The sequence below is a fragment of the Balaenoptera borealis genome, assembly GCF_965194805.1.
Source record: "Balaenoptera borealis genome assembly, chromosome: 11".
In the NCBI taxonomy this organism is placed as follows: domain Eukaryota; kingdom Metazoa; phylum Chordata; class Mammalia; order Artiodactyla; family Balaenopteridae; genus Balaenoptera; species Balaenoptera borealis.
In genome coordinates this window covers 1,474,143-1,490,283 of record NC_138868.1, presented here as the reverse complement: position 1 = coordinate 1,490,283, position 16,141 = coordinate 1,474,143, and the positions used below count along the sequence as shown (strand labels likewise).

General features: G+C 66.1%; 1 protein-coding gene and 1 long non-coding RNA gene across 2 annotated transcripts; one reads left to right on the top strand and one right to left on the bottom strand.

Annotated features, from left to right (window-relative positions):
• Positions 1-1,798: 1,798 nt before the first annotated feature.
• LOC309606075 lies at positions 1,799-13,431 on the top strand. Its single transcript, XR_014231637.1, has 3 exons — positions 1,799-2,086; positions 3,887-3,990; positions 13,343-13,431. It is a non-coding gene; the product is annotated as an uncharacterized lncRNA (long non-coding RNA).
• A 103-nt stretch (positions 13,432-13,534) lies between these two features.
• LOC309606074 (uncharacterized protein) lies at positions 13,535-15,098 on the bottom strand (the record flags this gene model as incomplete). Its single annotated transcript, XM_082342626.1, has 4 exons — positions 14,549-15,098; positions 14,396-14,469; positions 13,796-13,835; positions 13,535-13,707 (listed from the first exon to the last, which is right to left on the bottom strand). The coding sequence occupies exons 1-4, from the start codon at positions 14,820-14,822 to the stop codon at positions 13,535-13,537; spliced, it is 561 nt and encodes a 186-aa protein (XP_082198752.1). The 5' UTR covers positions 14,823-15,098.
• Positions 15,099-16,141: the final 1,043 nt, after the last annotated feature.

Below are 16,141 nucleotides of genomic sequence, written 5' to 3'. Positions count from 1 at the left end.
GGCACGGGGAGACGGGGGTGGGCAGCAGGGGGGTGGGCCCCAGGCCAGGCCAGCAGGACGCCATCTTGCTGCCCCGGGACGCTGCCCACGGGGAGAGGACCACCGACTTCAGACAGTCCTCAGCTCACCGGTTTTGCAGCCCCTTGAGCGGTCTTTGCTTTATTGGGGTAAAATACATGTGGCATAGAAACTGCCGCTGGGCCCACGGGTCGGGGACAGAGCAGCATCAAGCACCTGCTCTCTGCTGTGCAACCATCGCCACCTCTCTGGACTCCTCACCTTCCCAAGCGGAAGCCCCTTGGCTCGCCCAGCCTCCTTGGGCCTAACCCCTGGGGGCAGACGGACAGGGGGGCCGCTCTGTGTCACCTCCTCAGGGGCTGCCTGAGACACAGAACTGTCGACTGGTATCCCCAAGTCCCAGGGCTGGGTCGTGGCAGCAGGGCCCCGGGTGGACAGACGGGGACATGGCAGAGGGGCCTGCGTCCCAAGGCAGCAGCCGAGCGGCCCATCACTGGACGAGGCCGGGGCCCTGCCGCCCACCTGCCTGCTGGAGGGTCAACCGCACAGCCCTGACAGCAAAGGGGGGTCTCACCTTCCAGCCTCTGGCTGTCATTAGCTGCTCCCGGGCGGGAGGTGGGCCCTGCAGCCAACGAGGATCCAGGCTCGCGTGCGGCCACCTGGACCTCATTACTCTTAAGTGGTCGGGTCTGGGGGGGGCGCGGGGGGAGAACGGCCTGCACCCGCCCCCACCCCTCCAAGCCAGCACTTTGGGGGCTTCACCACAGAGTGGAACTGAACTAGGCTCACCCCAGAGCCTGGAAGGGACGTCGGTGGGAGGCCAAGCCTAGCAGGGAAGAGACCAGGATGGGGGTGGAGGGAGAGATTTGGGAGGGGTGGGAGTCAGATCGTGGTCCATCCCCTGGGGTCCCTCTGCCCTCCCCGAAAGGGACCTGGAGTAGTTGCAGTTAAGACCACCATCAATGCCCCGTTTCTGACAGGTGGTAGGGGTCACGGTGCCTTTCCCACCAGGCTCACCGTGCGAAGGACCCTCCTGACTCTCTCCCACCTCCCCACACCCCAGGAAGCCTCTAGCAGGTGACGGAGCCAGCAGTATGCCGAGGGGACCCTGGGGCCAGCCATCCCGGCAGCCCGAGATCCCAGCTCTGCAGCCACAGGAGCTCCGGCTGCCCAGACCCCACCTCGAGGTGCATTTCAGCTGACAGGAGGCACCTGGGTCCTGGGTGGGAAGGGGTCGGGGTCTGGGGAGGGGCCCCCAGCATGGGCCCAGAGCGAGGCTCGCAGCTCCTGCCCCACGTGGAGCAGAGACTCCAGGGAGGACACTCAGGGCTGGGGGCGGGGAACGGCGGCTGATCGGGGCCCTAGGGGCTGGCTCGGGCGCCCAGGCTGAGGGTCCCCCACGCATCCCCATCCCTTCATCCCGGAGCCCTCCTGGCTGACCGCAGGAATGTGCAAGATGGCGCCGGGGAGGCCGGCAGGCGGGGCGGGGGCGGGGCGGCGGCGAGGCGGCCTCCGCACAGGCTGACCTGAGAGATGGGAGCGCGTCCGGGCTCTTGGCATCACCACGTACGTGTTTTTACCCACTGAGCAATATACACTAAATGAGGCTCAAACGAGCACAGCCAAAGGAACGGCCGATTCTGTCCTTTCTTCTTAATCCCTTTGGCTTAGGGTTTCCCGGCCTGGACAGCCTGTCCGAGGGGAAAGCTGCCCAAGGGCACATGGGCATCCGTCCGGGGACATTCAGGCAGTGACCAATCCCCGGCCACCCTGGCGTGCGCCCTGCATCACGGGCCATTTCCCAGCCGGCCAGTGGGGGAGCAGCCGCCGTGGGTCCCCGAGTCTTGGTGAGACGGTCAAGGGTGGACCCGTGATGGAGACCCGCGCGCAGCCATGTCCGGGAGTGAAGGAGGCGCGCAGGCCAGGACAGAGGACATCTTTGCCATCCCCCGGGCCAAACCATGAAAAGCAACCCTCTCCCCCCAGCCCCCAGCACCAACCCGGAGACCACCCTGGGCCGGAGCCCAGCATGGCCACTGCCGCATCTCGGCCATCCAGCTTGGGACAGGTCAGTTCCCAGACATCCAGGCTGGAGCTAGTCCTTGAAGACCCTCAGAGTCCAGCCTGGCACAGGAGGGCCAGGTGAGGGCCCTCTGTGGCCTCTAAGGATGCGACCAGGGGCTGGCTGGGGTGCCTGCCCTGGAGGGGGGTGATGCCTTCCCTCGGCGAGCATTCACCAAAGGAGAGTCCCTCTGGTGAATCTCCCTCTGAGGGCTGCAGGTTACCCAGAGTCCCACCTGGAGACGGCTGCCCCTTGCGCCAGCCCCCCAGCCGGGACCCTGGCACCCAAGTGTCCAGCCGTGGCCCCAGGGAGGAGCTCACCCGCCCCCCCCCCCCCCCCGCATCAAGAAGTGTCCCCAATCCCATATAATTTCAGCCTATTTCCTCCCATCCTGGCTTCCCAGGAGGCAGGGATCAGGCCCCTCCGGAGACTCCCTAGTCCCGGAAGGGTGCCCTCTGTCACGCACGCTCACACCCGGCTCCCGTTGGACATGTAAGCTGCTGCCGTGGGCCCTGCTTGGAGCCTAATCGGCCTTTGTGATAAGCAGACCTCATCAGGAAAAGGCCCCTGTGCCCCTCACCCTTATTCCCCAGCCCCCAACCCCCAACCCCATTGGGCTGGGCGCTTTGACTTAAGCAAATCATTAGAGCCAGTTAAACAAAGGCATCAGGGATCTTGTCATCTCCCACTACCTTTATCCTGCCCTCCCCCAACTTGAGCCTTTAACTCCACAATGCTTTGCATTTTGGGGGGCTTTCTCCCGACTCCCTCCGGTCCCAGCCCCATGGAGATGGGGCTGTTATCCCATCCGGCAAGAGAACAGAAGCCCAGAGAGGAGAGGGGACCTGTGGCCCGTCGCGCTGGGGTCCACAGTGGGCTGCAGGGGGACGGGCCCAGCGGGCCCTGAGGGGAGTGCTGGGCGCCATCCCGGTCCAGTGGAGGGTGCTAGGAAAGGAGCAAGGATGAGGAAACAGCTCTGGGTCTCTAGAAGTTTCCTCCAATCTCTTCTGATGGAGTTACTCAACTCCACTTGGCCCTGTGGGATGAGGGCCCCTTTGTCCGGCAGGGGCAAGGCGGGCACCCACCTCTGGACCCCAGTCCCCAGCGCCCTGCCCTCAACCTGGTGAGGGGATGCTCTGGCAGCTCCGGAGACCACCATCTCTCCAGAGCCCCTCCGCCCTCCCTGCTCCCCACGTTGCCCAAAGGCGTCCCAGGCTCCAGTGGGGCTGCCACGAGGGCAGAGTGTGGCCCAGGAGCCCCAGCCCCTCCATACCCCCTCCCCACTGACAGCCTCCGAGGTCAGACACATCTCTTCTAGTTTGTGTTTGCTGCTGGAGGGGACTCCTGCTGCCCACGGGGTGGATGGGGGCGTCCATGGGCAACCATGGCCACACAAGATGGCGCCCGTCTTGCTTCCTCAACAAGAAGGGAAGATGCCGCTCTTTGGGTGGATGGACACTGCTCGCTCCCTGCCCACCCTGTGCCAGCTTCCTCGGCTCTCTTCTCTCCCCCGAAGAGCGGCCATCAGGATGCTCTTCCCTCCAGCCACGGGGGGCTCCATTCCCCTCCCCCGCCATCCTTTCCATCTTCCAAGCTCGTGTTTTGGCCCCTTCCCCAAGGCCCCAACCTGTCCATCCTCCTTGCTGTCTTCTCCAAACCCTCTCTTTTTCTAAATGTCCACTTGTCCCCACTGAAGACCCTCCATCCTTCCCAAGTTCTCTCTCACTTGCCGTGCAAGCTCTGCTCCATCCTCCCAGCAACCTCCTGGAAACTTCTACCTCTTTCCTGGTCTATCTCTCCCGGCAGCAAGAGTGTGACCCGGTGAGACTGGGTGTAGAGGGCCTTTGGGCCGTGGAGATGGTGGCCAGGGGGAGGAAGGTTGCTGACTGACTCCCAAGGAAGCCGTGCAGGTGGGTGGGTGGGCCCAGGGGCGGGGGCGGGGGTGTCTCTGTGGGAACGGCTGGAGCCTCGCCTGGGCCTGAGGGAGGCCCCGCCTGGCAGGGCCATGTCTGCCCTGGGCAAGTAAGTGGTCACCCTGTCGGGGCCTGAGCGTCTTGGTCTGAGACGGAGCGGCCGAACGCCGGCTGCTGCGGGGACCGTGCAAGCTTGGCCTGGAGTCCACCACGTTACAGCGCTGGATGAATGCTCCCTGCCGCTCACCTTACCATGTGACCCTGGGGTCCCCGCTGTGGCCCTCGGGCCACCCTGGAGCCTCACCACGCCTCACAGAACCCAGGTGGGACTGGACTTGGGGCCCACGGAAATGCGGGGGGACGAGGGATCCAGAAACGACCCAGTCCCCAGGCCGAGCTGGCCGAGGCCTTACTCGAATGGGGCTTCCCATCCCAAGAGACGCGCTGGCCAGTCGTCCGGATCCAGCTCCCTGGGGCCACGGTCGCCCGCCAGGCTCCAGGCGGGTCTGGGATGCCCTCCTCCGGGGCCTCGCCCGCTTCTCTCTGCAGCAGGAAAAGGGAGCACGGCCAGCTGCGGGGCAGGGGGCGGCAGGGAAGAGGGTGCCCTGGCCACTTTGCTCCCCCGTGGGCACTGGGGAGGGTCTCGGGGTGGCCAGGAAAGGTGAGGAGAGACGAGAGACCCCAAGAAGGAGGGAGACATCACGGCGGGTAGTGTGACAGGGGAAGATGGCCGAGCCCCTGGCTCGCAGCGGGGCCTGGCCGGCCGTCCCTCCAGAGGCGTGCCACTGACCGCCTGGTCAGGCTCTGTTTGCTGTGTGTGGGGTTTGCAGAAAGTGCTGACCTGCTGAGCCCACAGGCCAGGCTCAGAGGGGGCAGGAAGGAGGTGGTTGCCCAGCCTCGGGCACTGCTGCCCCGTCTCCCGTTTCCAGGGCACCGGAGCCACCAGATCTGCCGGCTCTGTGCCCGGGGACGGGCTTGCCTGGCCACTCCAGGCCGGGCTATCAGCGTCACCAGGGAGAGGGTTAAACATCCACCCCGCGTCCAATGCCCCCAGGCGGGTCCCTCACTCCTGCCCCCCCCCCACTCCGTGCCTCCTCCGAGACCCTGGACGTGCACCTTTCCCCTGGGAGCAGAGGGAGGGGGAAGGAAGCGGATGGAGCCGCGGCCCCGCCGGCCCCCGAGGGCACCTTCCCACGATGTACCCCCGCCCCGTCTGCCTGTCTCCTGTCCCCAGTTCCCACGGGGCCCCTCCTGATGGAGGAGGCTTGACCTCGGGGCTGACTAGCTGCCGCCTGCTCCCGGAAGACAGGCGCTGCAGGGAGGGGTCTCGGAGAGCAGCCCGGAGGCAAACCCAAGGGTCTTCCGGAAGGAAGAGGCCTGGTGGGCACGTGGAGGACCCGGGTGTGCCCCGGTGGTCACTCTCCGCAGGTCACAGAGGGTGTGAGTGGGCAATGCTGGGGCCTGGGTTGAAGAAGAAGGACCCAGAGCCACAGGGCCGGGCCGCCAGGTGGGCACGGGTGTCTGTTGGGGACCCCGAGGGAGAAAGAGGGGAACAACCGGGGCCAGAGTCAGGCTGGATGGTTTCGAAATTTGGTGTGGGACGGAGAGCTGGACCTCAGGGTGATTTCTTTTGTGTGCTGGCCTCGTTCGGGGCCCCGGGGATGTCTCAAGACGGAAGGGGGTCTCGGATTAAGCCTTGTAATTCCATTCCCCAAGGAAGATGAGATGGGAAGCAGGAAGGAGGGCCCAAGAGGGACCCCGGCTGCAGAGGAGGAGGAGGAGGGAGGACACAGGGCAGCTGGGCCAGGACCGGGCAGGGTCAGGAGCTGCTCCATCGTGCCAGGATGGGGGGCACGTGGGGCTCGGTGGGGCTGGAGGGTGGAGGGCGCCGGGTGGGAGGGCAGGACCTGGGGCTGCTCCTCACCCCCCGGGCAGTGGGAAGTAAGGCGGGGAGTGGCCACACCGTGGGGGGCGGGGGCAGCGGTGGCAGCATCCGGCGTGGAACCGGGCCCGTGCGGGTGAGGGCATGTGAGCCTGGCCGAAGTTTAGGAGCAGGGTCACCAGCACCGGGTGCCCGGCGGGATTCAGCGTGTAGAGGCCCGGGCTGGCCTGCTGGGGCAGCGGGGAAGGGGATGGGGGTGCAGTGCTGCCCAGGGTACGGGTGGGACTGGGTGAGCGGAGCCCCCAGCCCCCAGCCCCCTGGCCGGCCACCCCGCCCCCACCTCCGGCCCGCTGCCCTCCCGGGGCCTTCTGGATTCCATCAGGTGTCACAGCAATCTGGCTGTGACATAATGAGGCAGGCCGGGGTCAGTGGGGTGACCTCTTGTGGCCCCGATGTTTGGAAATCCCCAAATCAAAATGACCCAAAAGACGGGCTTGAGAGTAGACTTTCCAAGCGGGCCCTTCAATCACCTGAAAACACAAGTGGACAGGCCCTTTCGATTACCGCTTCCCGCAGACGATAACGCAGCCGGGACCCCAGGACCACCGCGGCTCCGTCGGCTCACCTCTCCTGGGGGCAGGGGCCAGGACAGCTGGCCGCCCGTGCCCCCGCAGATGTGAACAGGGCTGCCTGGAGCAGGCCCCCGGGACAAAGAACAATGTATGATGGGCCGCTAAAACCAGCGTGACCTCGTGCCACCCTCGGCGCCCGCCATGAATCCAGGGGCCGGGCGGCTGGCAGGACTTGGGCGGCTGGAGGGGGTCTGGCTGGGAGGGGGCTCGCGTGGCTGGGATCCGTAACTCACGTGCGGGGAGGGGGAGGCGTTGGCCGCGGCGTGGAAGGGGGCTAGACGGATGGCGAGTCCCTCCCACCCCCAGGTTCAAAGTCTTGCGTGAGCAGCCCTAACATCCTTCGTGTCCTCCCTTCCAGGTGCTATTCGGAAAAAAATGCTTCTCAGACTACATGCTGAAAACTTCAGCGTGAGAATTTAATGTCAGAAACCCCATAATCTCTTTCCCAGAGATAAGACGCAGTCCTGTGAGGAGGGGTGAACCCGATCCCTTAACCCAGAGAACAGACGCTGGGCCGGAAGGCAGGGGCTGGGGGCCTGCTTGGGCTGGGGAGGGGGCTGAGAGTGGGCCGTCACAGGCCGGGTGTCCACACGGTGGGCTCACTTGAGTTTTCCTGGAAATGTTTGCTGCCGGCCGCCCTTCTGGGTGGACGGGCCTCTCCGGCGTTGGAACGGGACATTTCTGCTGCAACGGTGGCTTGGACGTCCCCGTGATGCCACGGCCTATCCCGCAGACCCTAATTTAGGCCTCGAGCCTCCTGGCCAGCGTGGAGGGTTCAGGTTGCCGACAGCTGAGCCAGGAAGGACAGCTTGGCCGGCCGTCACCGCACACGACCTTTCCGAGCAGGGTCCCGCTGCCTCCTGGCTGACAGCGCCACCCTTGGGGGACACGATGCATGCACACTTGCGCTTCCAGGTCAGGTCCGTGGGGGACACTGTCTCCCACCCAAGGCCCTGGCGCTGGGTCCACCCCAGCTGTCAGCTCCCAGGGGCTGAGCCTGGGTGTGCGTGCTGGGAGTTCTGGACTGCCCTGGTCGGCCCAGGTGTCAGCCTGGTCGGGGAGGGATGGCAGATGCCCGAAGGACCCCAAACCATTAGCGCTTGCCTCGGTTTGCAGACGAAACTTCCCTGGGTGGTCCCCAACGGACCCCACCTGGAACAAACGTCCCCCTCAGCCTTTGGCGAATGCCCAGACCCCTGTGCCGAGGCCTCCGCTGCTGGGTCACTGCTCGGGCCGGGCAGGCACCCCAGAAGAGTGGGTGGGTGCCCCTCGGGGGCATGGGTGCCAGACCCCAGGTCTGGGGTTGCATTCCTGGGGAAGGGGTTGTGGGAAGGTGCCTCTCTTGGGGGCAGGGCCCCCCGGGGCTGCAGGATGCCACTGACCGCCCTCTCACCATGTGACACTACTGCCCCCGTCAGGCGGCCACCCTGGGGCTCTGTCCTGGTGACCTCCCCCCCACCCTGCCCCGCCCCGCCCCGCCCCACCCTGCCCTGCTCTGGATGGTCCGGGGCCCTGACAGCCTGAGGGGCAGGGGTAGCTGCGGTGGGGGCACTGTCCCCGTTTTAACGGAGGGAGAGGCAGATGAGCTGGGAGGGGCTTGTCTGTGAGCCAGCGCCCCGAGAGCCCCCGGAACGTGTATTTCAAGCAGTCCAAGTCCTTCTCTCGAGAAACCCCAATGTTCTGGGGTACCTGAACCCAGGGGCCTGGCCACCTCGCCCCAGCTCCCCACCCCCGGTGCACAGGCCCCTGCGTGGTGTCCCGGCTCCGGGCCGGGTGGGACAGGGATGGGACAGGGGTGCACACGTCCCAGGGAAGGGCTGGAGCGAGGCCAGCCTGCAAGCTTCTTCTCCCAAACTTGGCAGTGTCTCTCCGAGTGTCCCACCCCCTCGAGGGGACGACCAGGAGTCAGGGGGCCACTCTGTTTGGGGCTGTTTGTGGGCCCCTCCCAGCATTGCCATGGCAATGACACGGGGCGAGGCCGGGAGCCATACCTCAGAGGTGACTAAGTGTGCCGCGTGCCGCCCGTTATAGCGCCCGGCGCCCCCCACCCTTGGGACGCACACACATCGGGCCCTGGCTCCGGCCCCCCGCAAGAATGTTCCATGAGCCCCTTGGGCAAGCATGTGGCCCAGCATGCCAGATCAAGCACGCCCGGCCGGCGCCTGCTCCCCCTCCCACCCCGGGGTCACCGCCCGGCCCGGAGCCTTCCGGCCGCGTCCACCCTGCCCGTCTGGAGCCTCTTCCTCGTGGCTCTCAGGTCCCAGCTTCCTGCTGCAGGGAGCTTCCCGGTTCCCTGCCTTCCTGTCCCTGCAAACAGACCCTTGGCGACTCTTCCCATCCTGCGTCCCGCACTGCACCCTCACACTCCGAGGTTGCTCTGCGGGTCCCCCATCGCCTCGGTCCCCCAGCCGCTCCCTCGGTCCGTCTCCCTGCTCTGCCCAGGACACGCACCCAGCACCCCAGGCGGCACAGGGTCCCTGGGTGGGGAGGAGAGTCCAGGAGGAGCTAGGCCGACGTTAGGGACCCAGGCCAAGGCCACAGCAAGGGCTGTGGCATGGCCAGTGTGGCCCCTTTCCGCTCCTCTCCTAGGGGCCTCTCGGGGGGCCCTGGCAGTGCCCTGGCCCTGGGGTCCGGGGACCACAGGTCAGCAGCCCCTGGAAGAGCCTGAGTTCGTGGGAGCTCGGACCCGCCACTCTGGCCGGGGTCATCTTGACTGATGCGGACAGCTGCGTCCACCTCCCGAAGCTATTTCAGTTTTAGCAGGAGTCGGGCGGGCTGGCACGCGGGGCCCCCGGCATCCAGGCGGGCAACACGATATTTTCAGATAAAGGGCGTCGCTCGTCACTCTCCTCGGGCAGCTGCCGGCTCCCCTTACCCACTAAGCCCCAAAGGAGGCTCAGAACACACAGTTTTCCTGTTTTGTACCAGCCAAGGGGCCAAGGCGGATTTAGCCAGGGTGAGGCCAGGGGACAGGGAAGCAGGGGGTGCTCTGGGAGGTGAGGACAGGCCAGGGACGGGGCAGCAGCTGGTCCTAATCCCACTGGCCTCCTTCAGGACTGGCCCCACAGGGCCTCGCGCCCGATTTTTATTTTTAGGAGGCATCTTCTGCAACTTGGGCTGCCTTTTCTCGAGGACACAGGACAAGCCCAGTGTGGGCACACACCAGGTGGCCCCAGGATCCAGGAGGGGTTTCCCCGGTCGTGGTCTCTGGGCTCTGGGGACAAGCGACCAGAATCTCGGGGCTGGAGCTCTGGGTGCGTCACCCCCAACACACTCGGCCACTCCTGCCCCTCGGGAGGTGAGGGTTGGGGGCCTTTCCTGAAGCCCCTCAAGGCCCCGTGGGCCACCCGGCAGAGCAGTGGGAGGCGGGAGCTCGCGAGCCCAGATCTGAGGAACGCACTGGGGGCCGAGGGACACAGCAGGAAGGAACCTGGGGATGGAGGGCCTTCTTATCTTAAGTGGAAAGAGAACCAGCAGTGGCACAAAGCCCCCGCAACCGGTCGAGCCCCTGAGACCAGGCAGGGGACCCGGCGGTACCCCCAAAGCACAGAGGAAGCAGGCAAGGGCGCCACAGACGCCAGGGGCCAGCGAGAGGCAGCGCGTGGGGCTGGGGGCACCCCTGGGGACACTCTTTAAGAGGGTGAGAATGCCCAGGGTCTGGAGGAGTAGAGAGACCCTGGACTTGCTCTGGAGGGGCAGGCGGCTGGGGGGCCGTGTGGGTTGGGGGCCAGCGTGAAGGGAGGTTTCTGTCCTAGACCAGCAGGCCTGGTGGCACTTCCAAGGACATAGCCTGATTTGGGGCCGCCGCACTGGGCAGTGATGAGGTGCCCACTTCTAGCACCACGCCCTGCCCCCAGCCTGGGCGCCACACGAACCCTTCCACAGCACGGCCGCTTGCCTGGGGCTTCTGCCGTGCCTGCCTGCCACACCGTGGCCTCGTGCGGGAGCCCACCCCCAACGGGGCCGCCACACCTGGCAGGGACACGGGACGTGGCAGGACGCACGGGTGGCCAGGTGTGGGGATGGACAGCCACGGAGACAGAGACCTGGGCTGGGCAGGGGGCTCCAGGCTTTGCACGAAGCCAGAACACACACTTGGGTGGAGAAGGGGACCGGGCATCAGGGGGACAGGGTCCTGGGAGCAGCCTTTGGGCACCTTCCTCCAGCCTGGCCCTGTCTCCCCGCTGGCCGACATGATCATGTCCACGTTTTAGACAAGAAGGTCGAGGCTGCAGCCGAGGGCCTCCTGGCGGCAAGGCCAGCAGCTGGGAGCGAAGGGCAGGACCCCTGGCCCTCGCAGCCCCACCCAGGCCCCTGCCCAGGTGGCAGCCCTCGTCTGCTGGCCACTAGGAGCCAGGAGGGGGAAGCCTGTGTCCCCAGAAGTCCTCAGACGGGCCGCTCACTTCTGAGGTCCCCACAGCCTCCTGTTCCTTGGTGCTCTGGCCTCAGACACTGCAGAAGGGCCTTGGAGGGCCAGAGTGGCTGGGCTGAGTGTGTGCGGGTGGCCAGATGCATCTCTCTCCAGGCAGCTGGCCTTTTGCTCCGCAGTCATTCCGGCTGGTCAGCAGCGCCTGGCGCCCCAGCCTCCAGGTCCCTCCCCAAGGTGGTCCAGCAGGGAGCGGCTGCCACCTTTGCCACCCCCTCTGTCCTGTCCGGTCGAGGACGTCGCTGTGGCGGCTCAGTGGAGCCCCGGAGCTGCAGGAACCCAGCCCCCCCAGGGCCCCCCTCACTCGCTCACACACGTGTGCACACGCACCAGCGGGACCCAGGGCCTCTGCACCGCCGGGCTCACACCGCACCCCCTCTGGCAGCAGGCACGGGGTTTTGTTAGGGCTACAAATCAGATATCACACAGTTTGGGGCTGACATGGGTTTTATAAGAATTATTTAGGGCCCTGGCCCCCCGTGAAGTCCCAGGGAGAGCCTGGCAGGAGCGTCGGCTGTTCAGGGCCGGCGGAATTCCAGCGAGGCCTGAAGGGAAGCCCTGATGAGGTCAGCGCCCGGTGCTGTCCGCAGGGACGTGGCACCCCTACCTGGGGCCTGCGCGAAGGCTTCTGGAGGCACCTCCCCGACCCGAGGGACACGAGGCCCCGCCCCCTCAGTGGTCTTCTGAGGTCCCTCCGGAGTATTTCAATCTTCCCCTCTGGGCAGTCAGCGGGCACGCTCCCGCAGGCAGGTGCCATTCTGCTGCCCTGTGCCCACTGCCCAGATGCTCGTCACCTGGTGTCTGTGGCTGGTGGATCCAGCGGCCATACGGAATGTGACGGGGCTGGAGGAGGGACGGCAAGGTGGACGGCCCAGGGCCCCTGATTCCACGTCCCGGAAAGCTGCTCACCGTGCACGCTGGGAGGGGACGGCGGGAGGCGCAAAGCCCAGACGCTGCAGGTGCTGGTGCCGAGGACACTCGGGCACCGTCCCAGTCATCCAAACAGCAGCTTCCCCGTGCGTCAGAGCGTGTGCGGTCCTGTCTCCATCGCCCGGAGGGCCCGGTCTGGACCTGGCATTGGACGGAGGGCCAGGGGAAGGGGAGCAGCCTCCCGGGACTCGGGCTGGGAGGATTAAAGGGGCAGGTCACCCAGGGGAGCGGGTCAGAAGAAAGAGGGGCTGACCTCTGCCTGCAGAGCGGGCTGCTGGGCGCCCCAAACCAGGACTCTCCTCGGAGACACTCTCAGGGGTGCCCAGAGGGCTCCTGCATGGAGATGGGTGCGCCCACATGGGAAGGAGAGGACCGCCGGCGAGGTGAATTGCACGCTGTGTGTCTGCCGGGACCCCTACGGAGGCCACGGGAGCTGCAGGGAGAGGAGAATCCAGCCACGGGGGAGCCCCGGGACCCCAACTCTGCAAAGGCAGAACCAAGGATGCGCCCAGCGGAGCCAGGCCCAGGCCGGAGTGCAGCTGTGCAGGGACAGGACCGGGGTCCCCCAGGCCCGGCCTCGCGCAGGGAGGAAAGCAGGCTGGGCTGCCTTCCCTCTGTCACAGCATCAGGGGTCCAGGTCCACCCGAGGAGGTGGGGGCCAATCAAAGCCAGATGTGGGAGCAGCACAAAACATGGTGATTATTTTGACTAGGAAAAGCCCTATTTACAAAGAAATAATGAAGTGATCTGGGGGGATAGGTGCTGGGGATGATCTCAGTCAGGAAGGAGCGACACGGATGCTGAACATGTCGGCCTGGTGGGCCGCGTGGGGAGCCGTCCTGGCCGCTGCTTCCCAGGCCGGTGGCCCGGGTGTCCCCGCGTCCGTCTTGGGGTGTCTGGGCCAAGCCCTGTGGGGTGCAGCTCCCTCCGGGCTGGGCCAGTGGGAACCTGGGAAGGAGACCCAGGTCTCCGGGGAAACTTTCCCTTTCTCCCAAGAAGCCAAGCGCCCCAGGGCCAGGCCGGGGAGGCAGGTGTGGGGCGCGGGCAGAAATGGAGGGGTTTCCCTGGGGTGGGGTGCCCCTGCGCACGGCGGGACATGCAGCGAGAGCCAGCTCAGCTCTGAGAGGAGATGGAAACCTTTGTCCTGACGGGACTCAGTGTCGGTTACAGAGATGGGACAGGCACCCACACGCAGGGCGACTTGGGGACCAGTGCACGCGTGTGCCAGCCCTCATGCCCGGGGAAAGGAGGGTTTCCGAGGGCCGGAACTGAGCGTCTTTTGGACCCGAGGCGCGGCATTTAGGGAAGGAGAGAGGCACAGGGATGGGGGTCCTGGGGCTGTCTGGAAACCCCCTCCCCGTGCCAGACCCTGACCCCAGTGGAGCTCCCAGGGCCCCGAGGGGGCAGGCTGTTTGACACTCCTGACCAGGCCCTATCCAGCAGCCAGGAAGTTTGCAGACGTGGCCCATCTCTCCACAGCCTTTGGGGACTTGCAGGGACTGATAAACACCCTTGTTGGTGGTGAGGCAGCCCCCGCCTCCCGTGAAACATTCCAGGCTAAGCACCCGACATCCCCGAGCAATGATAACACACAGGCCAAGTGCCATCCACGGACAGACAGATACACAGACTGTGGCCCACGCACGCAACGGACGGAAACCCTGACGCGGGCTACAGCATGGGCCCGAGGGCGTGGCGCTGAGTGACAGAAGCCAGCGCAGACTCCATTTCCATGAAGTGTCCAGAGCAGGCAAATCCGCAGAGACGGAAGCAGGCTTGTGTCAGCGGGGCTGGGGTGGGGAGTGGGGGGGTGGCGAGCGTCGGCAGGAGGGTGCGGGGCTGCTCTGTGGGTGACATGAGAATGTGTTCAAACTGATCACCGTGATAGGTGCACACCTGCCTGAACACTGAGACATCAAACGACACACTTACGACGGGGTACCGTAGGGATGCGAACCATATCCCAATAAAGCTGTTTGAAAACAGAAAAGAACAGCCCTTGACCAGCTGGCTCTTCTGCCCTTTGTGATGTGAGGGGGTGGCGAGCGCGTCTTCACAGCCAGGAAGCAGGCGGCAGCCGCAACCGCCAGCTTCAGTGAAAACAGTGGCTGGGGGCCCACCTGGACCCCGCCCCAGGCCCTGCCCGATTCTGAAACCCGCGGACAGGGCAGGGCTCTCCCGTGTGGCCAAGCTGATGTGCTGAACTGGGGTGCTCACCAGTGATTCACGCACACTCACGCATTCGTTCATTCATGAATGGAGTTCAGAATTACATGAAAGTCGGGAGGTGGGAGGGGACCCCCTCGGAGTCACCCTCAAGGGGACCGACTTCTTTAGTTTCCTTTGTGTTTTAAGGCCTGGGGGGTGGGCGGGGCAGCCCAGACGACCGGCTGTGTCCCTGGGCCCGGGTCCCCTGCTGAGGCCGCCCAGAGGCCAGAGGATGGAGCCCCCGACTCAACTGGGGGTCCCAGCTGCAGAAGTGAGCGGGCCCTCCCCACCCCGGCCGAGGGGCCCAGCCAGGCGGTGGGTCACCTGCAGTCGGTTACTTAAACGATGCACGTGGAGCTGGGATGACAGCATGATGCGGCCCCGGGGAGACTCTGGCCCTTGAAGAGGAAAACCAGACGCTGGCGGAGGGGCTCCCGCTTCCGCTCCATCCTGGCAGCCCTGGCGGCCGGGCCTCACCTGGAGCTGCTGGGGGGTCTGGGATGCGTCCCGTGGGCCACAGGCCGGGCCTGCTGCAACTATAACTCATCAGCACAGGCCTGCTGGCTCCAAGCAGGGCCCGTGGCAGCCACAGGGGACTGAGAAGGCGGCTGGCCCAGCCCCCAGCGCCGCCCCTCGCGGGCTCTGCCTGCCGTATCCTGGGTCTCACAGCCCCCACAAGGCGACGAATGGCCCTAAAGAAGGGAGGCACAGGGGGCGGTGTTGTGGGCTCAAGTCCTCTTCCTTTGTCCATATACTTTCCCCCAGGCGCTGGCCCGGGGTGCTCCTGGCAGGACTGTCCCCACGGGAAAGGGAGCCCCCAAGTCCACTGGGTCGGGCCCTCGCTGTCCCCAGCCCCACGTGAGGCTGTCCGGCAAAGGCCTGAGCGGGCAGGATGACACCCAGCCTAGGGGGCCCCCGGGAGACCCTCCTCTGGTCCTCACGTGTGGAGGAGCAGAGGGGAAGAGGATGCTGGGACCAGAAGTCTTGACCACCGTCTCCCAGCCGCGCAAGGAAGGGGGAGACGGAGGCTCGGAGAAGACGATCACGGGGCCCGCCGACCTGGGGCAGAGAGACCTCCCGAGGAGGCACCGGCTGTCTCCCTGCCAAGCCTCTAGCCTCCAGCCTCCAGCCAGGGAGGGGCAGGGGTGTCAAACAGCGCCTTCTCAAGGCTCCGTGCCTGGGGTGGGGGCAAGCAGCCCCCCAGCTGAAGGCCCGTTTCCTGTTGCTCAGCGCCCTGCAAGGCAACCCCACCCCTGCCCCGCACACTCGGCTCTGCGCCGGACACCCCGTGTCCCACCCCCACCCGGCGCTGCTGTGGCCACTCCATCCACCAGCCCTGGGGGTGCTGAGGACAGAGGGCGCCTCGGCCCGCCTCCGTGGCCGTGACCGGCAGATGCCAGGCCCTGGGGGATGTGGAGGGCACAGCGAGGACAGCAGAGGGCCGCCGTGTGGGAAGGGTCTGGGGGCTGCGTCCGGGGGCGTGCGGGCGGCCAGCTCTGGAAGTGCAGCAGATGAAGGATGGGATTCCTCCCCTGGCCTTGAGTCGGGGTCCTCGGGGCCCCATGAATTATTTCTCTCAGGAAAATACCATTGACTCCGTTCTCCAGCCTCCTTCCCGACCTTCCCCATCACTTTAAATCAACGCTGAAGGGTGGAGTTTGCCCGGACCTTCACCCTCCAGCCGGAGGGGAGCTTCAAAGGCCCACGTGACGCCCCCCGTGTCCCTCGGGGTGGAGGGGGCCGGCCAAGCCGGCTCCCCACTGTCTCCCCCGCGGAGGGAAGAGCCAAGCTCCAGAACGGGGAGCCGGGAGGCCGCGGAGGAGGGTGGTCCCTGAGCCCTCGTGGCATCTGGCATCCGTGTCCCACCCCAGGGGCAACGTGGCCCGATTCCCCGAGCTCACCCACAATGCCTTCTTGCTTGTTCCCCAGATCTCCAGGCCCGCGGACACTCAGAGACGGGCCCAGCCAACCGGGTGTGGCCTCACCGCTCCCCCTGCCCGGGGGCGGCTGCGGGGCACTGGCTCCCAGGGGCGCTCAGGGTTAGGCTTTTAGCTGCAGAGTGTGATTCAG